Source organism: Passer montanus, unplaced genomic scaffold (genome assembly GCF_014805655.1).
Source record: "Passer montanus isolate IOZ18808 unplaced genomic scaffold, ASM1480565v1 scaffold15, whole genome shotgun sequence".
Lineage (NCBI taxonomy): Eukaryota > Metazoa > Chordata > Aves > Passeriformes > Passeridae > Passer > Passer montanus.
In genome coordinates, this window is record NW_024362051.1 from 804,466 (window position 1) to 831,303 (window position 26,838).

At 40.8% G+C, this 26,838-nt stretch overlaps 1 protein-coding gene across 2 annotated transcripts in view; it reads left to right on the forward strand.

Moving 5' to 3' along the window:
• SLIT3 (slit guidance ligand 3) overlaps nt 1-26,838 on the forward strand; it is a 524,200-nt gene that overhangs the window by 289,882 nt on the left and 207,480 nt on the right. For both annotated transcript variants that reach the window (XM_039701675.1, XM_039701676.1), the window contains one exon: nt 24,035-24,106. In XM_039701675.1, the coding sequence (XP_039557609.1) occupies nt 24,035-24,106 (72 nt within the window). The remainder of the gene's footprint in view (nt 1-24,034; nt 24,107-26,838) is intronic.

Genomic DNA, 26,838 nt, shown 5'->3' on the forward strand with positions numbered 1-26,838 from the left:
TTGGAAGCACTGCATAAACGGTGTGGATTTTTTTAAAATTGAGTGGAAGGAACAGCTAAAGGAGATCTGAAAAGAAGCCCTCTTCTGTAAACAGTCTTGCAACATAGCTGTGCTATTTCCAGATCTTGCCCAGTGAAATGCTCTGTGGCACTGATGTGATCCCTGGGGCATCCTGAGAAAGGGCCAGGAGTTGGACTCGGTGATCCTGATGGGTCCCTTCCCTTTTATCATGTCATCATGAGTTGTGCTTGCATTGTGTGATCTATATGAACAATAGATGGTATCTTGTTTCAGAAAATCAACCTTTCTCAGCTGTAATTCACTGTTGTTGTCTGACTTCATTTCAAATAACAGAGTTTGCATTTAGAGTTTGGGTCATGTCTGACAAGCTGTCACAACCAGAACCGGTGTTTTGATTTATGCACCCATTCTCAGTGCAGAAGGATCCCGGGTTTCTCCTTTGTTTCTCCTTTCCATGAGCTGGTACTGGCTGGAGTGCTTACAGGAACTGTGTAAATGTTGGGATTTCAAGCTTTAACAAAAACTTGTATCTGTTAAGTTAGGCAGTAACTAAGTTTTTAAGTTTTGCTGTAGAAGACACAGTATCAGAAGTACTTCCCTGTAGCTACAGTTTCTGACTTCTGTGAGCACTGAAGTTATCACAGAGTCATAAAATAATTCTTGTTTGGAGTGTTCATCCAGTCCAGCCTCCATCTCAGCAGGAGCACAAAGATTGGTACTCTAACAGATTGCTGTTGTGAGCCATAAATACTGATTATTTAGATAAATAGCAGGAGAAGCAGACTTTTCACTCACATCTAGACATTCTTTGGTGGTAAGAAATGTACAAATCCTGTGCCCAGGGTGGTCCATGGGACTGTTACTTCCAGACACAGACGGGTGGCCAGTGACTTGCTGAGAAAAACATGGCACAGTCTTGAGCCAACTTGCTGCTGGAAATACATTAAAATTTCTCCAGCAGTAGCTCTAAGGGTGTGATGCAAGCTGAACCAAGTTAATAGTTAAAGCTCTTTAAGCAGGGAGCTCAAACATGTTGATTCCCATTTTCAGCCCCAAACCATTCAATGCCAGGTCTCGCCCTTCTGGGTCCCAGCAGTGACCATGGCAGTGAGCAGGGGTGTTCACTGCCTGAGCAGGAGAATGAGCCTGTGCCTCGGGGTGCCAGCACCTGCTGGTGACTGTGACACAAAGGTGCTGATGGCGCAGCAGCAGGGTGGGCTGTTTCTAGGGTTATCACTTTGCAGATTTCTTGTGCTATCTCAGTGTTCTTCCACTTTATAAAGTGCATTTGTGAGGGATCTTGGAGGCTTTTGGGCACAAGAAGCAATGCTACAAATTGTCACATACTCCCCAGCCCTTTCCAATTTATATTTAGAATTTGTATAGGGAAAGGTTGACGTGGAATGGCCTCTATTGTCATGGCTTGACCTTTAACATGGCCTCACATTCTTCCAGGTTTTCCAAAAGTGTCCCAATGTCATAGCAAAAAAACCCCCAAACTCTGCAGATATCATAATAGGGACACAGCAAGTGCTAGACCAGATGAAAGTCTCCAGATTAATGCTGTCTCTAACAGCTGCTTGGAAAGCTTCCCTCAGGAGAAAATGCAGCATTGATAGACTGAGCCAGGGCATGAATTCCTTTTGGACACCAGCTCTGAAACAGCAGCCTGAGGGCTCAGTATGAATTACAGTGTGTGCCATTTGGAAACCCTGTGAGAATTACCCTGTCCCAGCACGGCCATGGCAGTGAGGGACACAGAGTCACAGGTTGTGTCCAGCTGGAGCAGACTGGTGTAAAAAAAATCTTCTTGCAAAGGCAAAGGTGCTGCTGCGTATGTGAAGCAAAGACAGTCTTTGGTGATGTTCCCCAAGCACCAGGGCTGCAGAGCTGTCTTGATACAGGAAAAAAAAAATTGTTAAAATGATGGGGGGGAGTGGTTATGTTCTAAAAAGCATTGGTCCAAGATGTTTTTCACTGTTTCTTTCTTTTTAAACGGTAAAAGCTTTCTATCTTTTATCTTTCTCTTAGCAGAACAGTGAGCCCAGGAAAGGAAAATGGGCTTGGATTAGGGCTGTGCTGAAGAATTTTAAATATCAGGGAGACCAGTGTTTTTGCACAAGACAAAGCCAAAGAAGAGGCTGGAGTTTTTCAAACTCCTAAGTGAGGGAAGTTTCATTGTATGAATTATTTTCATATGAAGTGTTTTCTGCTGTTTGAGTACAAAAATCAAAGAATCTGCACACAAATAAATTAATGAGTCTATTTCTGACTGAAATGTAGAAATAATTATACAACTTTTAGAAAGTTTCATGAGCACATAATGTCCATTACCAGTAGTGAATTTATTTGGGAATTTGGCAGAAACTGACACTTTGGACACATTGTGGAGTAGAGGCATGAACTCTGCTCAGTGGCCCTAAGAGCTGAACAGGAGAGGGCAAGAGAGGGCCAGCCTGCAGAGCACACCTGTATTCAATTTCTGTTACTTATTACTCAGAGAACAGGAAATGTTTCTTGCAGGAATCTAGCCCCAAGTAAGTGCATTTATTTCAAGAATTAAAGTATATGGGTTTGGGTCTCATTCAGCTTTGGGCTAACTCAGCGCTGTCAACCATGGCCTTCCATCATAAAAATATATGGAGCTGCTTCTTGGATTTCTGCACATTTCCCCTGCTCCTATCACATCTTGGCATGCAGGGGAGTGTTCCTCTGCTGAGGCATTCCTGCAGTTGCTCAGCCCACCTCACTGAGGGCAGCTGGGATCCCAGTACAGGGATACACAGAGCTTGGTGTTAGGAAGAAATTCCTCCCTGGGCAGGCCCTGCAGCTCTGCAGGCTGTCCCTGGATCCCTGGAGGTGTTCCAGGACAGGTTGGACAGGGCTTGGAGCAGCCTGGGACAGTGGAAGGTGTCCCTGCCCATGGCAGGGGGTGCAACAAGACAATCTTTGTGATCCTTTCCACCCCAAACCATTCAATGACCCTACGAACATCTCCCAGCCAAGGAATGGAAAACAGAAATCCGTGTGCAGTGTGGATGCAGGGCAGAGTGCCAGGGCAGCAGGGCAGAGGGGAAGCCACCCTGAGCAAGCAGCCACCCTGTGTGAGCACCACTCAGAGCTAGAGCCAAACAGCACAGACACTGCTTTTCCCATCAGGGGTTGCTGCAGCTTCTTGTTCTTGATTCACTGGAATTCAGTTCCATCCATATTTTCAGCTCCTGCCTTTTATCTCTCACAGGCTTTGGCTGTAGGATTCTGTAGCACTGGGATTCAGGGGAAAAAAAATTAAAGTTGACAGGTTCATGTGTCATGATAATACAGGGTCACAGCATTTCTCTCTGAATACTTCTCAGCCTCACCTGAGATAATAGCTGCTATCACTGGACCTGCAAGAGGCTTTCCCTGCATCCTGGGGCCACTTAGCAAATTGTGGGTAATGTCCTCCTTGATAGCCCTTAAGGTTCTTGTGGAGGAAGAAATGAAGCATTTAGATTTGTGTGTTTAAAAATACAGAAATACATCAGCACATATGTAACGTTTAACACTTCTGCAAGTCAGTACACATTTATTTTCCTGGTGGTTAAATTACCTCTGTAGTGTGGAAAATCAGAGCTCTGTGAGTACTGTAAAATGTTGTTGTACCTATTAGTTTCAGTTCCTTATTTGTTAAATGGCTTTTCCTGGAAAATTCTGTTACTTTTTCTGCATGCACCTACTATTAGCATCAATCCATGGGACTTCTACAAAAATTAAACATCTCAATTGCACATTCAGGTTTTGGGAAAAGCTGAACTTGCTCTTTACATTGAGAGGTATGTTTGCATTCACCTACACAAAATATTAAAATGTTCCTATGTAATTTTTTAAACCATCATAGCCAGCTCTGCAGAGTATATTTGTAGCTTCTGCCATTCAGCCATAGGAAAAATTAAACATACCTGTCAAGTTAAACTAATGAATAAACTAATGAATGAAGGAAATAATGGTTGATTTGTGTGTAGCCATTTCACTAGAAGAAAGCAAGTGATTGTGAGTTATTTGCCATACATAAATATGCAGTAGATCTTAATGAAATGTTACACTACAAAACATAACTCCTTTAGTCTGGGTTCTCCAGGGAAGCTATTATCCAGAGCCCTCTGAAATTCCTGGCCATAGTTTCTTGACGTTTGTGTACAGTATTCAGTGTTACTCTTGCTGTTTGCAGTAAAATAAAACTAAAGGAGGAAAATAAACAGTTGGCCAGATTTTCCATTTGTTTGGTGTAAAATCTGGAATAAGCCTTCTGAAGCCAGTGGTTGGACTCAAATAAAAGCAAAGAAATGCCTAGAGGAGAATCGATTATCATGTGGTGGGTTATGTATTTGTTTTGTGTCTCCCAATGGACTGAACAATATGTACCTATATTTGATGGTGTGCATTAAAAGCTCAGTATATTTTAAATAGGAATACATGAAAATTTAAGAAAAGGATACATTCCTGTTATGGAACAGATTTCAGGTTGTTTTGGCAAAGAACTGGTAAACAGGTCAGAGGCATGGAAAGAGCTATTTTGAATACTTATTTGAGATAAGCCTTTTGCACTCTTTAGGGGGCAAAAAGATCACATTACTTCAACTGTATAAATTTGTAAATAATTTTCCTCCTCCTTGTCCATAAATTCACACTGCACTCAATGTATTCCAACAGTGTATTGCTTTCTGCCTCCTGTAATTGGTCTTCATTGTGATAGTGACCATAATGAATTCAAGAGAGATCTCTGTGGCCATCACATTTGCTTTCCTAGAAATGTCATTGTCATGCAGCATTATTATAACAATAAAATAACAAGTTCCCAACTCACCACCTTCTATGGAGAAACACCACCTGCAGCGTCAGTTAATTTTATGAATACATTAGTTTGAGCTTTTGCCATCTGTTCTACCCCTTATAAGAAATGCAAGAAGCATATATTTCACAATTAACTCATTAAAAGGATATGATTGATTGGAATGCACACACATGTTCCCTGCACCATGGTTAAGGTGAGATGTGCAGAACCAACCAAGAGCTCAGAGTCGTAGCAGAGGACATTTTGTGAGACAAGTGCTTCTGTCTTGACATCCTCACCACACACACAGGGCCAGCACATCGAGTGACACAGAGGGGTGACACTGGTTGCTTCATTGCTCTCTTGAGAGCCGTGGTCCAGCCCTGCAGGGGCTCCTTCGTGGTTCTGCTCAGGGAGCTGCTGCTTTCCTGCCTGAGGTCACTGGGTGTACAGGAACCCTTGGCCTGTCTTTCTGTTCTATTCTGTTTGGAATCACTAACCTCTAAAATCTACCTGCCCGATCTTTCTAAATGGCTTCCCTTGTCTGTCGTATAGTGATGATAAGAGATAAAAGCAAGAAAGCTGAAATGCTGTGCAGGCTGGCTTTGGGCTGGCAGGAAGGTGTAGGGAGTTTTTGTGTCCCAGCAGGAGGTGCTTTCCTGTTCGCTCTGGTTCCATCAGGAATGTCACAGCTGCTGCAGCCACAGCCAAGGGAAAGCCTGTTAGGAACATGGAGATGAAAACTTGAAATTTAGTTCAGAAACTGCATTCTTTTAATCACAGTTTTTTCTCTGCCTCCAGTGAATCAGCAGAGGCTTTTTTCTCTCTGTGCTGCATAGGAGAGATGATGTGTTCATCATCAGCATCTTCCTGATGGTCTGTAGGAGCACAGGATCCTGGGCATGGGGTCTGTGCCCTACCTGAGTCCTGTCCTTGGGTCCCTTCTCTTGCAGAAGAGTTTTGTGCAGGATGGCTGAGGGTGAGCAAGGGGTATGGAATAAAAAGCTAATTCTTCATTTTTCTAGAATGTGCTGCACAGAGGCAGTGTCTTCTGAGTAATTGTGCTGAATGATGGTGCTCTCTGGCAGTTTATTGGAATTCCCATAAAATACTGGGGGGTTTAAGTGTTTTTACAGCCCTGAAACTTCTGTGTGTCTGTTTTGACATCATAAGGAATAGTCATTATTCAGAATCACCTTCTTGAGAAGAAAGTTTCATACGATTTTTTGCAACGTGCGCTGAGGCTAAGAGATACCAGTTCAGCAGTGATGTTGCTAGTGAGTGAGCCAGTTTCAGTCTTGATGGTGTATTTGTGTAAATGCTTGGCACTAGTGTTATTTCAGCCCTTCAGGGACGTTTTAGACCGGCATGAAGTGACAGGACAACGAGGAATGGCTTTAAACTGACAGAGAGCAGGTTTAGGTTGGATATTAGGAAGAAGCTCTTCCCTGTGAGGGTGCTGAGACCTAGCACAGGTTCCCAGAGAAGCTGTGGCTGCTCGTGGATCCCTGGAGGTGTCCAAGGCCAGGTTGGACAGGGCTTGGAGCAGCCTGGGACAGTGGAAGGTGTCCCTGCCATGGCAGGGGTGGAATGAGACGAGCTTTAGTCCCTTCCCACCCAAACTGTGCTGTGATTCTGTGATCCTGTGGTTCATGTGCTCCTCTGGAGGGTTTGGTCCCGGCCTGCAGGACATTCCTGTGTTTTAGGACAGGAGCTGTTAATGGGAATGCTGCTGCTTGCATTATTCCCCAACAGCCTGGGATGGTCCCTTGTGCCTCAGGGAGCAGTGGAACAGACATGTGCAGACTAACACCCTGCAAAGTCTTCAGCACACCTGATAAACACTGGACACCCCAAAACCATTCCATGAAGTGTTTAAACCTGTGCTGTATTTGGTAGTGTGATCAGTCCCTACTTGTATTTTTTAAACACATTTGGGTTTATGTAATCCCCTTTCTCTTGTCCCTTGCTAATAAATGAAACACCAGGTGGACAAACCAGCACAGCACAATCTTAAATCTGTTGAATGTGCTAAACTATGACTTGGACTTCATGTGAGATTGATTGCACAGATTGGAAATGCGCCGCTGATTTATTTTTTTCTATTTTTTAAATGAAAACATCTGCAATAAGTAGGGTGGATGTCTGCTCTGTTCTCTTGTCCACTTGCATTTCAGGAAGTGTTTGTTTTCATGGATGTCTGCAGTTGTGGGCTCAACTGGCCACAAGGGATCTGTCACTGACAACTTATTAAAAGCTGAACCATCACTCCTGAGGAACAGATTTCCTCACTATAAAGGTTGCTTTCCCCTGAGTAAAATGTCAGATAAATAAAAAGCTGAAATATCTCTTAAGTGTGTTCTACTTATAAAACAGAAGTACATAAGCCAATAATATTAGTAGTGGAGGATGTATGTTTGGTGGCATTTAATATTTTTTAAATTTACATTTTACTGAACTAATCACAGCTGACTACCTCCATAATAAGGTTATTCATAATTCTGATTTACCCAATTCCTGTATCCTCGATATTCACTGCAGTATATATTGGTTTTAGTATTAATTTTTGGACAAACCACAGATTTTTTTAATATTTCTTGTAGAAGTAAAACAAACGTCAATACCTATTGTTTTCTCCTTTTCTGGAAATATATTTCAAGCATTATTGAAAGCCTGTACTTTAATTGCTTATACGGTAATGTCCTAATGCTGATGACAAGAAAGATGAAGTATCCTACACAGGCCTAAGTCATCCATTCCATCTACTTCAAATTCTGTTCTGATCTTCCCTGTGCTTTATGTCTTGCATAGTTTATTGCCTTCTCCAGCCTGAGAGGGGCTCCTTGTGCAGCCATCAGCAATGAGCCCTGTTAGTGGTCATCAGTGGGATTTGAGGAGTGACATGGACGTGCTGTGTCCCATCAGGAACACAACACAACTGGCACAGGGATGGAATCCTTTGCACAGGAGACTGAAAAAGTCCAGCCTTTGTGTGTCAGAACCTCAGGCCTGATGGTCACTTTTACAGTTTCTCTTTGATTAGGTAAAATCCAGGAGTCTAGAGGTTTAAATTGTATATAACTCACTTACCTAAATGGGACATTGGTGGAATTTTTTAAACAAGATCATAAGCTCCGGGTCCAGAGTTTGATAAAAGAAAACCTCATCCCTAATCCTGAATGGGACCCATTATCTGGGGTTTGAAATCTACTATAAAAAGTCTGGGTGACTATTGCTATTTCCAGAGATTACTTATCTGCTTACTTATTTCGCTGAGGTCTGCTCGCTGCTTTCTGGGCTGGTTCTTTTATCCTAATGAAGCACAGATACATTTTGATGCAGCACCCATTGCTGAAGCACTGCCTTTGTATGAACAGTAATGAATAGCAGATTTGGATCTTTTCTGTTTTAATAGACTTACAAGAGTCTCTCTGACAGAAACAAACTCCAGAAAATACCTTGATTTAAAAACAGGCTATGTGGTATCCTTACTGTCCTTTTGATATAAAACTTGATTAAAATGGAATGTGACATCAGTTGAAGAAGTATGAAAATCAAATTTTCTTTATTACGTACATGTTTAGGCTAACCTATGCCTCAGTTTATCTTTGTATAATTTATGCTGTCTTTGTGCCATGCCTTAATTTTGAATACATTTGTTGAAGATTTCCTGTAGCATTCATCTATGATTGTCAAAAGGAAGTTTTATTCTAAAAAAAGAGATAGTACTGGTTTAAATTATGAATCTAAATAGCTTCATAACCAGAGTGAACTCTGAATTTACATCATTTTTATGATAGCCACACCGTTCCAGCTTTATTGATTTTGTCATTTGCTTCATTACATTTAATGCAAACCTTTTGTATGAAATTATTCTGATGCTGTGCTGGCCACGGAGGGGTCAGCATGTGCAGTCTCTAGCCAAAACAGCACAGCAATATCATTTTAGTGCAGACTCCATGGAGAAAGGGGGGTTGTAAATACTGTCCACCAGCAGAACAAAGTTTGCCTTTTCCACTTGACCTTCCCAGCTGGATGAAGTTAAAACCGCAGCTTGAGTTGTCTTTTTTCCACTCTTCTTTTCTCTCCTCCTGTGTTTGCCTTCAGCTCTTTGGTCACTGTGACAAATGGCTGTTACTGGCCAGAAAAAGAAGTTTGGGGGTGGGTTTGGGCAGAGCCTGCTGGGTCCCTGGAGGTGCCAGGCTGTGCTGGGAATGCCTGGCAGCACCAGTTCTGTGCCCACGGAGATCTCCCAGAGGAGATGGTCTGCAGGGGTGCTGATCTCCTGCTCAGAGGCTGTTCTCAAGAGCCACTTGCTTTTTGCCTTTCAAGGCAGACACTGGGTTTCTGGGGTCCCCAGCTGTTTTTCCATTTTGCTGGGATTCAGTTCTGATATTTGGTTTTGTGGACAGGTGACAACGTGCCTGATTTGCTGTGCTTTTTGAGGGGTTCCTGCCCATGGCAGGGGAGAGGGATCTTGGTGATCTCTAAGGTCCTTTCCAACCCAAGCCATTGTGTGAGTGTATGAATAAAACTTCTTGAGTTCTTTATGAATACTGCATCAGTTTCTCCAGATAACACAATTATTCTTTTTAACCTAACTTCATTTTAAAAAGTGATGCAAACACTATGCAAAACAGGTAAGTAAATGGATCCTTGTTTTCCCAGAAGGCAATGACTTAAAATTAATTTCAGTAATTGATTGGGGGACCAGATTTCCTGCACCACTCTTCCTTGACCACAAAATGAGATGGATGTCCCCCTGCTTTTGACCCCAACTCTTACCTCAGCTGCAGCTTTTTTCTTGACCCAAGCCCTCAACTCAGCTGCAGCTTTCTGTGTGAGAGCAGAGCTGCCTATTTAAAACAAGCCTGTGCAGCTTCTTGCCACATTTAGAGCCCAGAAGGGAATGATTACATTTCTCATTCAGTGATTCAGTCTGTTCCAGGACTTTGCTACCCTGCAGTTGGTTGCTCCATGAGATAAAGTGTAGAAAAACAAAGCCACCTGCAATTCAATTCAATACAAAATTGATATGCCTTGAAAGAAAAATATTAAACTGTAATGGTATAACTGTAGTGTAGAGTTTTTTCATCACAAATTGTTTTTACATGAACATATGCTCACTGTGCTTGTACAGCCAGGGATGTTACACAGTCCTTTTAAAAAGCTCAATTGCTGCATCACTTGAAAATTTCCCCAACAGCAGCTCAGGTCATGTAAATCCTACATGGATATTAAAATTAAGATCCTGCATAGGATTTTCTTATTCAAAAAAAACCCAGCAGTGTTTTTGCTTGGATCTGCAGTGTTTTCTTCCTGTATAAAATAAGGATCTAAATCTGAGCGAAGCACAGAGGGAATTCTCAGGCAGTCAGATGTCTGTTATGAGATTAATAGAAATAAAGTTGATTATCTAGGTGCAAATCTGAGAATGGCTTTAGTATAATAGCTTTGAGGTAGGCAAGAATAAAACCCCTTTTGTTTAAGACCAGATGACACAGGGGGAGTGGAGACAGCAGCAGTGGAAAAGGCTGTGAGATGATGGTCTCATTTGTACAGCTGATTTCTGCTGCTGAATATCATTTCCCTCCACTCTTTTTTTCCTACCAAAGGCCTGTGGGATCTAATTTTGCTTTTGTTTACCCTTTGGTAGTCCCATAAATGTCAAAGAAACAAATGAGAGAATTCCATCTTCATGAGGAAGTAACCTCTGCTCCAGTCTTTTGTGGGTTTTTTAAAGCTCTTTTTGGAGTTATTTTTCCAACTCATTGAGCAGCACAGTAGCACTGTGGTAATGTGCATACACAACTTGTCCAAGGTGCATTTTCACACTTAGGATTCTTCTTTCTTTCTCTTGTTTGACTAGGGAAAGCAAGGGTTTTGGAATTGTTTATTTGAAGGAACCGCAGAGTTTCATGAATGAGCAATCAATATTATTTCCCTATATAAATTCTGCGTCAATATCCTGTCAATCACAAGTTGCTTATGAGGCAGTCATGATACCTTAATGCTAGAATATAGAGTGGTGCTTTTCAAAAAAAAAACCCTCAGAAAAGCCCCAACCCAAAACCTCCAAATCCTAGAATTTAACTCATTTAAAGAGATAATGGGCTGTACAAAACTGTGGTGTGGTGCACAAGAAATCTTAAGGCAAATGATTTACATTAAGATGCTCATAAGCAGTTCTTGCTGCATTTCCACGAGCCCAGCATAAAGCATCCAGCCTGCCTCTCAGGGCAGCAGAACAGGGCTCTCTCATACACATTAAAAAATGGCATTTTGTGGTATGGGCTAGGAAATGGACCTTTCTGGTGTGAAAATTAGCTTTAGAAATGAGATTGACTTTTTCCCCCCTTTTTTTGTGTGACCCTTCAGTAGCCTTGTATGTGAGTTTCACCCTTGAACCTACTTTATTTAGTATTTAATTTATATGCTTAAACTCGGGTCATATGCAGCAACAGCTATTGATTAGGTCCTGCTTTTAAACCCAGTCTTAGAGGGAAGATGACTACTGCAAAGAGGTCAAGTGGTTTGCCTGAAATCATTCACTGAGTGAGAGGGACTCACAATTATCTGAACCATTTGAGCAGGGGGTTGTTGTTGGGGGTGGATTTTTGGTTTGGTTTTTAGCTCCCTGCCTGTAGCTCTCACTGCTTTCAGAGATGTGGTGCTCTCCCTTCCTGAGGAGCAGCTGAAAACATAATTAAGGGTTAATGTGCAGGCAGGGTGGGGGGAGCAGCCAGCCCTTCACAATAAGTTGGGCAACAAGCAGAGCTCTCAGGACAGTGACTGAGAAGGATGGGAGAAATGTCCTGTGAAGCCAATTGTTCAGGTATCCTCTTTACCTCCTTACAAAAAAAAAATTGTTGCTTTGATTGCAAAAAAGGAAAAAATGGGGCAGGGCTTTTTTCTGGCTGTTTTATTTCAGTGCTGCCACATGTCAGTATGAATTAGGTTTTTGAGGTTTTGTCTAAAGGGTCAGGTGAGGTAACTGAGATTGTGATCCAAACTTGCTGCCTGGTCCTACCTGGGAGTCCAAGTTTTCTTGCATGTGGCATCCTTTTTGTCACAAGGCTGGCAGAGGAAGCAGATGTCTCTTTATGAATTAATTTATGGACGAATGTCAGGAAAAAATACCCATAAAATATACACCACCTTGCAAGGAAATGTCAAATTAATCTGGATAAGTTAATTTTTAAGATTCTTTGATAATGGCTTTGAGTTTGTAAGGCTTGTAGAATTCTTATTCAGTGACTAGTGAGTAAATGTGAATGAACATTTCAGAATATAAGCATTTATATTTAAGAAATCCTGATGTCTAGGATTACTTGAAGGTTGTTTTAATGATTTCAAAAGGAAATACTTGTCTTAAAAAAATGTAAAAGTAAAAATTGCGGAGAAAAAGAATGAAATCTGTAACTTCTAGGAAAATCTGTAAATAAACCTGCCTCTGCAATATTTTCTGTTGATATCAAAAGTGAAAAATTATTTAATAATACTAACCATATGTCTAACAGTAAGCCATCTTCTATCCATATTTTTGTTTTTAAATTGGGCATGCAGTTATCTCAGGATGCTGGTTTTACCAGTTTTTGATGAAATAATTCTTTCACACTTACATTCATTACAAGTCCTGCATTTATAGATAAGGTACAGAGTTTAAAGTCACTCAAATCTCCTGCAAGATGGAATAAATCCTTTTGGAGGTGACCTGTCCTCCTGTTCTTGCAGTGTGTGTTGTTTTGGAGATTATGGTTGTCCCTTGGTACCTGGGTCTCTGCACTGTGATGTTTCAGCTCCCAGGTCGAGTTGCTCCTTGCCCAGCAGTTTATCCCTCCAGCAGATTATCATTCCACAAGGAAAGCTGGAAGAGCTCAGCACTGCAGCCTGCTTTTCAGCTCTCCCCAGGAATGAAGCTTGTGTGAGGATATACCAGTAGGGATTTGATGACTTTTCCTTTCAGGCACTGCAGCCCAGTAAAACACCAGTGCTGTTATACATCCTCCACCTGTATCTTTGTAAAGGTACTTTGGGGCAATAATAACATCAGTAATGATCTCTTGCACTGTGTTCAGCACTTTTGGTATAAACTCTTCCTCCTGCATGTGGATGCTGACAGTCTGGTCAGAGAGGAAGTCAGATAAACTTTTCCAGGCATTGTTCTGGGGGAGCAGGCTTGATTTTATGAAGCCTTTCTTTATGATTTTTCTACCTTACTGAAGCATCTCCCAGGTTTCGTTTATTTAAAAAAAAAGCCCATGCATTCTGATGTGAAAGCAGTTGGTTCTTGCGAGGGTATTATTTCATTAAGGTTATCACAGGTTATCTATTGCATCTCCCAGGTTTAGTTTATTTAAAAAAAAAAAAAAAGCCCATGCATTCTGATGTGAAAGCAGTTGGTTCTTGCGAGGGTATTATTTCATTAAGGTTATCACAGGTTATCTATTAGATATGGGGTAAAACACATAAAAACAGATTACAGTCAACAAAACTTACCAATTTCTATAATGTCATTTCTCCATGTTTTATATTAGTATTATACCTGTCCCCAAGGCTAGAGAAGAACATTTTAATTTGGAAATTATATAGGTTAGTGGAACTGGAAGAGATTAATTGAATTCTTGAAATTTTGTAAAACCCCATGATGTTACTGACAGCTTTGGGGTGGAGGAGTAAATATATTAAAGGGTGGGGTACTCAAATACTACAGCCATCTCATAAATGCCAAAAATAGATGGATGCATTTGTTTTTCTGAATTGAAAGAAGCAGACCTATGGTTACATGTAGGTGGAAAGAAACTGCCTGGTGAACATGCACAAGAGCTGTCACATATGCTCCATGCCACGCTCCTCAAGGATACGTGGCAGTGCCACATTGATTTGGTAAAACATTGTTTGGGAAGCTGAAGATCTGCTAACAAAAACTGAATGTAGTCGTCCAAACATATTGGGTGCTTATGGTTCATATGGGTGTTCAAATAGAACATTTGTTGCAAAGTGCTTGTAAACAAAAATCTGCAGGATGGAATCCTGTCCTTACCTCGGGTGACAAACATTTCACAGATGATGTGAATTTGGCTGCCTTGAAAACAGGAAAGCAAAATGGCTTTTTTTGTCAACTGTAATCCAGTTTGGTGTTGATTCCAGAGCATTCTCCTAAGTATTTAAAACTGATGTAATTAATAAGTGCCTAGATATCCAAAAAGAACATTGGTTTAGATTCCCATTTAATCTATGAGGTAACGTACTTATTACTGTATCCTACAATATTTTTTGGGGTTTGTTTTACTTTTCTTAAAGATTTCCTCTTTTTTGTTCTAGAAACTGTTTATCTTTCCAAACACTTCTTGTTCTGGTTAGTTCTATTTAAGTGTTTTAGGCCTTAATTTGTTAGGTGCCGGTGTTTGACTGACAGAGTTTGGGAAGTGTTCTAGACCTGGTGTGGACAAAGGAGTGTGGTGGCAGAGGGAACACAAGTCACAGAGGCAGAGCTGGTGTGACAGCTTCAGAAATATGTCATAGAATGATTAATTTGGATATGGATGGACAGCTGCTCAGGGAAGAAGAACAGGTCTTGAAGTTCATGTCCGACTGCCCAACAAACACTCCATGTCTATGAGTGGCCTCTGGAATGGAGATAATGAGGAATCAGCTGCAGGCTGGCCTGCTCAGGACTTGTATGTGACAGAATAGCAGATTTTAGTGCTTATTGGAGCCCTTTGACACTCTTCTTAGTCTAAGGCAAGTGTTACTTGCTTACTCATATATAAATACGTGTATATGTAACTACCTAAATTACTTACATAAGAACACAGAGTGCTCAGAAAAGTGCAGAGTACTATTTTTATTAACTTAGTACAAATATAAATCAGCATATAAAAGCACATAACAAGATTTCACTCTTTAATTACAGTTTTTGTAGCATAAGCAGGTAATGCAGTAACCCAAAGCAGATATTGTGTTAACTTATTTGTTTGAAATCATGCAGAACACACAAATTTGGGGCAATGAGGTATACAGACAGACTGTAAAAGTAATTCCAGTGAGACTCTGGATAGGGAACTTGAATTCATTGCCTTGAGTAGTGAGAATGAAGTTTGATGTGAGTGCCTTAAAGGCTTGTGAGGTTCAGGCTGAATTCCAGTGTCTCTCTCACCCTTAGCACCAATTCATCTAAACTCACCCATAATCTTATCTAGAACTGATTACAAGTCAGCCACAGCTCTGACTTGTAAAATGGGATGTGATGCTAAGAAATGACAAATATAAAGACTTGAAATCACAGGATCAGGGCTTTGCATATGCATTGAAGCAACCACTGGACAACAAATTTCAAAGGTTTTTACAGCCATTGCCAGCCCTGTTTGTATCACCAAGAAGGCAACTGAACAGAGCTGTAGTTATGTGGGGTACTTGTGGCTGCTGCTCTTCCTCAGCTGCCCTGAGAAATCAACCAGCAAAGCAGAGAAAGAGTTAGGAGTGAGGATTTGGAGCTGCATGTCATTAGAAGCATTTGTGTTAAAAACAAAACCTCTGATAATACCCAGGCAGGTCATCAGTGAACAGCACAGAACTGTAACTAAGCCAAATGGTTCCTTGTCTTAAAGTGATTCAAAACACTTATTTTTTTATTGGTGATTTTGTCAGAGGCCGATTTTACAACAGAAGTTGCTGAGGAGAATAAATTCCATGTCTCAAAAGCAAGCTGCCATTGTCTGATCAGTATAGAAGAAAATGGGTAAAACAAAGCAAAATCCTGAAGCACACCCTCCAACCCTGCTTTTCGTCTGGAGATACCACGTATATTCCTCTGCGTGGTTCATAGGAACCCACAGCTGTATTAAAGATTAAATAGCCTGATTTGGAAGCCCTTAAAAAAGCTTCTGAGCCTGTGTTGAGCATGGTCAGTGCTGGAAATCCCTATCAGGATGATTTAAAATGAATGCAGCATCTTGAAATACGTGATTTGTTAACTGTTCTCCAGTGGCTGTGAGAGTGGTTGAGGAACTGAGTAGGACCATGTTGAGAAAAGTCCCCCAGTCCAAAATGGGATGTGGAGATATTTACAACTGTGATTCCTTCTCCAGCTTTAACTGGCCATTTTTGTTTTTTTAATAACAGTCTGATAAAACAGGCTTTGACTGAAAACTTTTGTGTGTTTTACTAAGAAACTACCATTTATAACTGCAAGCTGTTAATTGTGGATAGTATCCACAAGTTTTTAGTATTAATTTTCTAATTACAAAAGGAAAAAAGTTGTCAAAAAAAATTCAACTGTTTTGGCCAAATTTACCATCCATGCAGCAAGGCAGACACTGCCATATACTCCCAATATTTAGTGGTTTGGTATTGCTTCCTCCTATGAGAACTAGAAGAACATATCCCAGGTCATTGTACGACTGCGGGTGATAGCATTAATCTAATGTGCTGTGGGATTTCAGAGGGGACAGATGTCTGGAGATTGAATATCCAGATTTCCTTTTGCTCTGTCATCCCCCTAACCATGTAAAAAACAGGCTCTTCTGGGCCTTGCCCTGGGCATTTTCACCTTCCCTGCTCTGCACTCACCCTCTGCCACAGCCTCCATGCCCCACAACATTTTCATGTTTGCTGGTCAAGTCCAAGCTTCTCAAAGGCAGGAGAGCCTTCATTTTCCTCTCAAACCTGAGTTTTGTAGGTTTTTAAACATAAAAATGTGTCAGCAAGAAACACCACCAGAATTAACAGGTTTTTTGCCACGTGTCCCTGTTAAACAATCTCACGGTGAGCTCTGTGCCGTGGCAAGGGCTGGGCTCATGGGCAGGGCCAGCTCAACCTGCAGTGGTGTCCCCAGGGCAGCAGGATGTCACCCATGCCCAGAACATCTGTCCAGCTCTGCAGCCAGGAACCAGCAGAGCACCAGCCCTGCCTCGTTGTGTCACACTGGAGAGGTTCTTGCAGCCCTCTGTCCTCCTGAGCCCTTTTTACATGCCAACAGCTCCGAACAAATGTTGTCAGTCTTTGACAATTGATACACTTTTTAATGGAGCATTTTGGGTCTTTTTTTAAAGTTTTGGTTCTGTAATGAATCTGTTGCAGCACAGGATGATTTCTAGGAGCAAACCCCCATCCCAGCTGATGCTGCTGCACTGATGGGCGGTAACAGCTCGCCTGTGGGGTTTGTTTGTTTTCCCTTGGGAATGAGAGTGGCTGCTGTGCTGTTAGCTCCACAGAGGTGATATCACGATGGTGCATCAGCCTGTGCAAGCACTGGCCTTGCTCACAGGGCACAGATTCTGGGTGAGCTTCAGTGCTGCTGCCATCCTGGGCTTGGGATGGGGCACGGGCAGGCAGAGCCTGCAGCCTCCCCGTGCTGTGCCTCCCTTCCCTGCCACAAACACCCAGAGGAGCAGGGGCTCGGGCTGTGATGGAAGCAACAGCCCCAGATGAGCAGAGGTCAGGGCTGGAAGGCACAGTTCCTCCTCCACCTGCAGCAGCTGGGTGGATGGAACCACCTGCACCTCCTCTGCCCCGTGCTCTTTGCACATGACAAATATCTGCTCCTTGTTTCATTTTAACATCTGCATATTTTTTCTATGCCTTGCTTTCAGACTTTTCTGTTTCATAATACTGTCCCTAATGATATGATTTGCTATTAATATTCCTAATCTGATTCCCTGGTTTGATTTCTGATTAATAAGGTCACTGGCTAGTAACATTCTGAACTAGAACTTTCCTTTACGTGTGGTGTTTGACACTTGTCAACATAATAAATAATTTAAATAACTGCAAACCTTCTAAAACTGTAAAAAACACCACAGTAAGTAACTTTCATTTTCTCAAACACCCATTTTATCTTTCTCTTTTCTTCCCCTTTTCCCCTTTGGGGCTGTGGCAGAGGAGAACAACAGATGGTTATCAGTCAAGAGTAACTAGGGAAACAGCAAAACCTGCCCCAATTGCTATGGAGACAGCCATTTCTGTGCTTGGTATGCACTATTTGTTACATCAGCAACCAGAGAGAGTTAAAAAAAGAAAAAAAAATGTTCTAAAGCACCTGATACTGAAAGAAATCTTGTGTTTGTGTGTATTTGTCCTTGTAGCAGGAGGAGTCTCCATGTTTGTTTGCCACTCAAGTTTTGCTTTAAGCTGATATTTTGGTTATTTTGTGACAGCAGCATTTTGATTTGTGAGTTAATGTGGTACAAACACTCAGAGGAAATACTGAGTAATTTTGAATAGTCTGCAGAATAATTATTCATAAGCAGTTCTTCCCCTTCAAATCAGATATTCCTCCCTCCTTGAATTTAACAACCTGGCAGCACAGGTTGGGTATGAAGACAGAGAATATGAGTCTGCCCAATTATCTCAGGCAGATGAGCTGTTTCTGCACAAAGCCTCAACCACACTTTTGGCAAAACTGCATCCTTGGGAACCAAAAAAAAAAAAAAAAAGGGAATTTTGAAACACTTGTAAAAATCTCAGAGTGAGATTGCAGCTTCATCACAACAACTGTATCCATCTTTTATATTTTCTAATATTAGCAAGATCTTATAGAGTGATTTTAGTGAAGAATAAATAAAGAGTAAAAATTAAAGGGGAAAAAAAAAAGCATTAAAAGCTCCTTTGAAAGAACTTCCCGTTATTTCAATTTAATTGAATTTGACATTACCTCAAAGCACCATCTTTCCCCATTTATTGGGGCTTCCTTATCAATTAATACAAGGATAAGGACTTTAGTTTGGCATGTGAGAAATTTTAAGTGGATGTGTTGGTGTCACTTTCCTTAGATATTTTAATATTCTTGAAATCACATAAGGGCAATTAATGTTTTAGAGTGTCTTTCTAATTCTTACAGGTTGTGGAAGAACTTAAATACTAGAGTACAAACTTTACAGGAAAGGTATGACATAGAACCAGGAAGTCTGTACTAGAAACAAAAGGAAAAAGAAAATTGAAGGAAAAAATATTGTCCAAACAGGGGTTCTTTTGGAGCTACAATTAGCAAAATTAATTATTTTCTAAAATTATTCTGTAATAATTTGCAGTGCATTTACCTTCCTGTGAAATCACGATTGAAATTCCTTTAAATATTTTGGTGATACAATTCCCTAACATGGATATATCTGGTTAAAAATGCAAGTCTTTCCTCAATGAGGAAATGGCACCTCCCTAATTTTTTTATCTGCAAGCTATAACAGTAATTTTGTATCACTAACAGTAAACCTTAAGTATGCAACTATTATAGCACTGCTTTTTTATGCTAAATATGAAATATGATTAAAAATTTGAACAGTATATATTGCAGTAGTCATTAATACTGGCTTTTATTTAAATATTTAACTAGATTTTGGGCAAAATATAGAAAGAGTTTATAGTAATTTAACTCCTGTCATGGTATAATTAAAAAATAGATTAGCACTTGAGCTCTGCAGTGGCCTTGGTAGTGTTTGAAAATGGAAAAACATCCCTTACTGAATAAAGGACAAAACACTGGTTAGAAAGTCCATTATTGTTAAATGTTGATGATTGAAGGGCCTCTTCTTTGTGAATGTGAGTGTGGCAAATTGCAGAAAAATGCTGAAATCTCTTATATAGTTGGTGTGCAGTGAAGAAATCTTGCTAGTAATATAAATGTAGGATTTTAAACAGAAATTATTTAATGTTAATAAAAAAATAGATTATTTCAATTTTGGTAAATTTCACCCAGCGTGAATTCAATTATTTTTATGTTTTAGAATATTTCTGTGTTTAAAAAAATTAATCTTAAAGCTAGTAACATGATAAAATTATATCAGTTTTGTTGCTGGGGATTTTTATCTCTCAAATGCATTTGAAAATTAAATATTCCTTATTGTTGTGAGCAAAACCTTCAAGGCTTGGTATTTAAAGGATTATTTCAAATGGCAAAAGAATATCAACTTTGTAAAACCCTATTCCTTCTAAATAGTATTTGAAATTTAACTCTTATTTATGATAGATAATGCACCAGTCTAAATGGATAAGTCAGAGTTACACTGTCCGGGAAAAAGTGTTTTAAACATTTCAAGTGGTATTTTAGCCAAGCCATAGATTCTCCTGTGATATAAATCTGTTAGGATGCAGCGTTATTTCTCATTTCTTAGAAAGGTGATTTGTGTCTGGTTTTTTTTTTTTCTTTAAAACATCAATTTTAAGTTCTATCCATCAGGTACATATAATGTACTCACATAATTTTCCTGCTTTTCAATAAAAACTGAGAGTAGTTATTGAGTCCAGATTAGAGCCAAATTGCAGTAATATATATGGCTTTATGTATTACAGCTCTGCCACATGAAAGATGTCTTTTCCTCCGAAGACTTTTATAAATTCTTGGATTGTTTATAAGCATTTGTCTGTGTCACACTCCACCTAAATCCCATTTGCCCATTCAATATTTTCCTTGCTTGAGTGCGTTGCTCTGTTCTCGGAGGTCTCTGGTATTGCTGTCGTTCTCTCCCTCGGCATTGTCTGGTTGCTAATTGCCTGTCACGGAGATCTGGCGTCCCTGGAGCCTCCGGGTGGGGTCAGGGTGGGTAATTCAATCCCAGGGGAGCTGCTGGGTGTCCCAGCCTGGATCTCAGCTCACTGACCTGCTCTGACAACGTCACCCAGCCCAGCTCCAGGGTCTGGGTCTGCTCAGCTTCACTGCTTTGTGTCTAATGCATGAGAGATTCAGCATTTAACCCAGATACTTCGGCCCAAATCAAAGTTAGCTGTCTATGTAACAGCAAAATTTGGAAATGCCACACAGCTCAGTTACTGTGGTTTCATGCATCCTTCAGCAGCTCAGTGTTTCTCTGTGAGAACATTTTTTGATCAGAGGCAGTCAAATCACTTGGTAGGTTTAGATAGTCTGTGCCCAGTGCTGTATTCCTCCAAAAGGCAGAGTAAATGCAGGTATGAAAAGTGATTTGTCCAGGTATTTTTAAAATTGCCTCTTAAATCTGAGTTTGTGTTGTCTGACCTTTTAGCACCAGCATGTTGCATCACTACGTGCATAACGACCCATTTGCAATCTCCAGGAAAAGATTTTCTAGGAAGACCATGAGTGCTGGCAAACAGAGGTGCCATTTCAGTCTGAACCAAGGCTTCTGCAGGCCAAGACCGTTTTTAAAAATTCCCCTATAAGCCTGGGGCAGGTGAGGTGTGTCTCAGGTAGCTGACCTGTGCTCCGTGTGCCTGAGTGCTCTGTTCAGAATGCAGCGATGGAGAGAGGGGAGTGGTGTCACAATATTCCTCAGGGAAATGCAGGTTCCACCTGTTCTGAAATATTGGGCTTTTCCCCTTTTTTTAAGCTGAAATTTTATGTTCTCTGCATATGATTGGTTTTATTCAAGTAGGTGTTCTTCTCAACAAATGCTAGGCAAGTCAGTTTGGCCCCTCGAGGAGCTGTGTGCACAGCCTGCAACACTGAGTGTGTGAGCTGGCTGCTAGTCCACATCACAGGGGGTTTCTTTTGTCTTCATAAGCATAAAAAGGTATACTGAACACCTTGGCTTTCTGTAAGACTTTACTTAAACTTTCCCCAGAACTTTAAACTTATCACTTTGTTGTGAAAGGAAGACATTTAGATTTAAACTCTCAAATTTCTAGTGTTGACTGAACGGCTCACAAGGGTGCTGTACAGATGCACAGAAATAGGATTTCCATCTTTACACACAGACAAATAAATAGGGAGGCAGAGGGTCTTAAAACCTAATTTTAAGACAACTAACAGTTCTTTTCCTTTTGAGAAGAAATTCTCATGTTTCAATGCAGATGTAAATGTTTTGGGGTGATAGATACCAGGAGACATGAGCTCTGTGGCAAAGGAGCATTAAACATGTGAGTTTCACCCCAGAGACTGTGAAAAATTGGTTCTGGGCCAGAGAATCAGGGTGTATCACTAATGAATATGTTCCCTATTTACTGATAGTCCTGCTAAGTGTGTGTCTTCTGAGCACTGAAAGGTTTCCCTTGCCGTGATCCTGTGCATCGATCACACAGACTAAACCTGGTTGTTGGCAGTGGCATGACTGGACCTGTGGAAATATGATTAAAATGGTCATTACACTTTTTCAACAAAAATCAATCTATGAGAGTAGCAGTTTTTTTAAAAATACAATACCCACCAAGGAATCCCTTTAATCAGAAGGCTTTGAGAGTAGCACACTGTGGGTTTATTTGCTTATTTTAGTGTATTTGGCAGAAAAATCAATATCATAGTATAACTCCAATAAAAATTGTGCAATATCTAGTACTTCCCGTAGAAGGAGAGGGAGAGGTGATTCTCAAGTTGAGGCTCCATTCTCCTCATCGTGTTAATATCTGCCAACCTTCTGCTTAATAAAGCTAACTGTAAAGTATTTAATCATGCAGACAGCACTGTATTTAACTCATTTGAAGTTTATTCCTCTAAAATGCACCATCCCTTCTGTTGGAGCCACAAATTTTTGTCAATTAAACAGGGATATCAGGACAAATCTTCTCAGCAGTCAGAAATTGAGAGGTTTTAGGATTTTTCACAGATGGTCAGAGAAACAGAGAGAACATAAATATGTATGTATACATTTATCCAGATATGTATATATGCTGTTCATGAACTCCTACACACAGAAAAATCCCTTTTGGAGGATTTTACATCCCACTGTCTGCCAGTATTGGAGACATTGCTGAAGTTTTGCCAAATTCACAAAGTTCTCCAAAGTTAACGAATGCTATGAGAAACATTAGTTGGGGCTTTATGGTTCCTAAGGTTTTTAGTAGACTTTAGAGTGTGAGTGGGTTTTCCTGTACTTTAACTCCTGAAAAAATACAATGTTCATTGATACAGACTGCATCACAAAGGGTTAGTGTCCCATGATTGTCAAAGGTGTACATGTCCAGGATGCTCAATGTTAGCAGATCAAGCTCAGTCTTTAGAGGTGTTCATAAAGATTGTATTTGCTGTGTTTATTGTTGTATAATATGAAAATAACTGCAAATGTCTATTTAGACCAAAAATTAGATATGGTGAATAATTGAAAAGTAGTTGGTGAAACTATACAACCATACTACACATGGGTGTAATATATTTCCTATAGTTGCATACATATATATATTTCATAAAAATCAGAAACTACAGTGTAATCTTTGTATCTTTATTCAAGATACTTTACCCACATAGTACAAAATGTCTGTGCCTCACCAAATCCAGAGTTTATGCTGTGCAAAGGGCAGTAACATAGAAGCGTGCATCTATTTTTTCCTGAAATGCAGATATTTTACTTACATGTGATTGGATATGTAATTTTATTTCTTTAAGTGTAAAATTTAAGGGATCAGATGTCAGAAAATGTAATCACTGAATTTTAAATTACAATTTTAATTCTTTTAAGCAGAGGAGACAGATGTAGCTGTCTTGCTCTATCCACATGTATTGCAAAATACATTTAAATCATGCGCATACAGGGAGACAAATGAGAGAACTCCGCCACCCAAATATTAGATTACATGTTTTGAAGCAAAATAGTGTTTTAAGTGTACATGTGTATAATGCTTTTTGTCACTGGATTGCTCTCCCTGATGCAGTTAGACAGAATCTGTATTTAGTCAGAAATCTTTCAATAGAAAGGGCTACCAGATGGGACCAGTAACAATGCAGAGAGGCATCGAACCACCACAGACATTTGGTGCTTAGAATAATAAAAAGACTATAAAATTAGATTAGTTGAGTCTAATTTGGAATTGGTATATTCCCTATGCACTCTCACAGCTCTTGGGTAGATAAAGCCTGAAGATTTAGTACTGTCAGGACAGAGGACTCCAACTTCCAGTAAAAGAAAAAACGGCATTCTGTGAGGTCACGGAGGGCAGCCCAGTGACCTCCAATGATTTACAGGCCTTTAGCTTAATGAAATTGTTTCAGTGACATGACGGTAAAAGCTCATAATGGATTGGATGCCCTAATGTAATGAAATTACTCCCTTCTGCCTTAAAAAAAAAAAAAAAGAAAGAAAAAAAAAAAAAAAAAAAAAAAAAAGCCACAATTAATATTTACTGAGACCTGACAGGCTTCAGTGTGCGGGAGCGTGCAGCGCTGTCAGACAGCCGCGAGCAGCCCCGAGCAGCGTGGCAGCTGAGCAGGCGCTGCGAGGGGGTGGAGGGACACCTCGCTGACAGGGAAGCCCCAACCTGGCGCTCCGAGCCAGCCTTCATCCTCTCCCTTCCTTCCTGCAGGCAACTGGACAACAACCAGATCAGCTGCATCGAAGATGGAGCCTTCCGAGCCCTGCGCGACCTGGAGATCCTGTGAGTTGACTTGGTGCCGGGGCGGTGGGGGGGTGGCTGTCCCCACAGCACTGAGTGCTGCAGTGCTGGCGGGGCTGGGGGCTCTGCAGCCTCTCTGCCCACCTCAGCAGGTGCAATCTCAGCCTTCCCGGGCTGGCAGTGCTGCTAATTAAACCACAATAGACGCCGTGTGCGCTGTGAGGAGCGCGGAGATCGCCGCGCTGGCTGCTGCCTGGAGCAGATGGGTTCAGCAGCATTGCCAGCGTGTCCGGTGTGTGATCCGCAGCCAGAATCCTGCCCTGATGCCGAGCACAGGATGGGTAACAGGTTCATGGGGAGCAGTATTAGGAGATAGGTGACCGCTGCCCTAGACAAAAGCTGTTTCAAAGGTGTTTGGTGTGTAAGAGGGAGGAGAGACGGGCGCTTGGCAGGCTTGTTCAGTGCAGTCATTGGCTTTTGGGGAGGATCCTTCTCTGAGGGCTGAAATAACACCACGTTGTGCTCTTCATGTACCACAAACTTTACACATAGGCTGTTAAAGCTGCAGCACGTACTGAAAAAAAGGTTTTGACAGTGAAAGCCGACTCTACCAGAGAAGCAGCACATTAGATTTAGAGCTCTGTCATTGTAATGTAAATCCAATATTACTCTGAACTTGGTATCTGTGCAGATAATTTGCTTAATACTAATTGTAACTTGTTCACTAAAAAACCTTTTCTAGAATAGGTTTTCACAATATGAATGCTGTAATGCTTTCCCTGTCATCCAAAAGTTAATCCTGCAAAGCTGAGTGTCAGTACTCGTGAAAGCACATAATTCTGAGCTAAATGGAGGGGGCTGGGAAGGACACTCGACCTCTCCAAAATTCAAACCCTCCTCATCCACCGTGAGTTAATGGGAGAGCAGCCCTGACCCAGTGCACACCTTCCTACAGCAGGGAGGGCCTGCCTGGCTGCTGCAGAGCTTGCCCTTAAATTACACGGGATGAAACAGCAAATGGTAGGTGGATGAAATAAGCACCTGCCTCAGACACTGCTGGCACCTGGAGACTCAGCAGAGTCACGACGTGTCCTGGGGCTCCTGAGAGGAGGCTGGATGGGCAGCCCTGTGCCACACCACGGGGATCTGAACGCTCTGGTGATGCACAGGGCTGTTCCCAAGGGCTGGGTCCAGCTCAGAGCAACGCTCAAAGGAGCTCTGCCCTCCGTGTCAGCACAAGCTCAGCTGTCTGAGGGACCTGGTACTGGCCGTGTCTGTCACGGCCCCTCTGTCCCCTGTCCCCAGGCTGGGACCCTGATGTGGATCAGGTAGTATGTGTTGCTCATACTGAGCTAGCAGAAGGTTTCTGCAGAGTTTCTTATCTGGGAACTTATGTTATCAACGATATTGTTTGAATTCTATAGTAATAGCACTTTTCAGGAAAAGTAATGTGTTACCACTATAAAATTTTACTTGTCTGTCAGATTGAAAAGTCTACTGGGTGGTGAAAGAAAAGAAGAAAGGAAAAAAAAATAGAACTCCTCTAAAACTGGGGTTTTTTTTCCCTTTTGATAGACTGATTGTCGGTATCTGCAGAGAGTGAATCAGTCCTCCACTGACAGCAGACTGTGCTATAACTTTCACTAAATAGGCTGGACAATAAATGGAGCCCTTTTTTGCAATGTACTGAGTTCTGCAGGCTCTGCAGAAGTTGCTAGGAATACATTCCTTCTCCCCAGGATGTAGTAAATGCTGAATTAGTTTATTTACCTCTCTGTTTTTAATGGGTTACTTCTATGCCAGTTATTTATGGGTGAGAAAAGATGAGGAGATGAGGATATATAAAATAGATCATAATCAGTTATTTAGTGCATTTTTAATTTTCAGCACAGACACACTGCAACAGGAGAAATAATCAATATTAATCCTAAAAGATGAGAAAACAAATTGATAGTATCTATTTCTAAGCTTGTTTTTCTTGTAGTCACAAAATGCATGTTTTATACTTCCGACATAATCTGAATTTTTTCCCATGTTTTTCTTTAAAGTCTGAGAATTTATTCTATCAAAATAAATTTGCTAAATGTCCCAGAGAATATATCTTTAGTTGTAAAGCAGTCATAAATGTTAAAACTTACAACAATCTGAACCATCAAAGAATGTTAACAAAAGAAACCAAATTTCAACCTTTCAGACACACTATGTATTTTATGCAGATATATTTTAACATAAAATACCGTATGTAGAAAATATTAAGTGATTCTTGTAAAAATAAGTCTAATTATCTTTTGAACAGTTTGCCAGAGTACCAAATAATGTATTTCTTCTTTATCTTACTGATTTCTTGTGACCTTTCTGATACTCAGTGTTCCCATTCCTGTACTTTTCTCCTCACACATGACCTGTCTACAGAATTCTGAATTTTGTCTATAACTCGGGGCAGAGCCGTGCTCAAAAAACAAATACTTTCTTTAGAAACACTTTGGTTTCTGGATTGCACTTTTCATTCACCTTGAGCTCCTCAAAAGACATGATGGCAAGGAGCTTGGTGATTCAGTAGCTCTTCAGTAGGAAGAGCAGGAATTTTTGTGCAGTTATTCTTCAAAATGCAGAGCACGCCATGACCTGTGTGACTTATTTCTTCTTACCAACAAGTTGTTTTCATTACTATTCTCATTTTCTTATTATGTGGTATAAATATGTCCCCGTACCAACTAATAGCAGAGAGGCAGAGATGTAAACAAGACCGAAATTTGTGCCTAACTTGAGAAGTT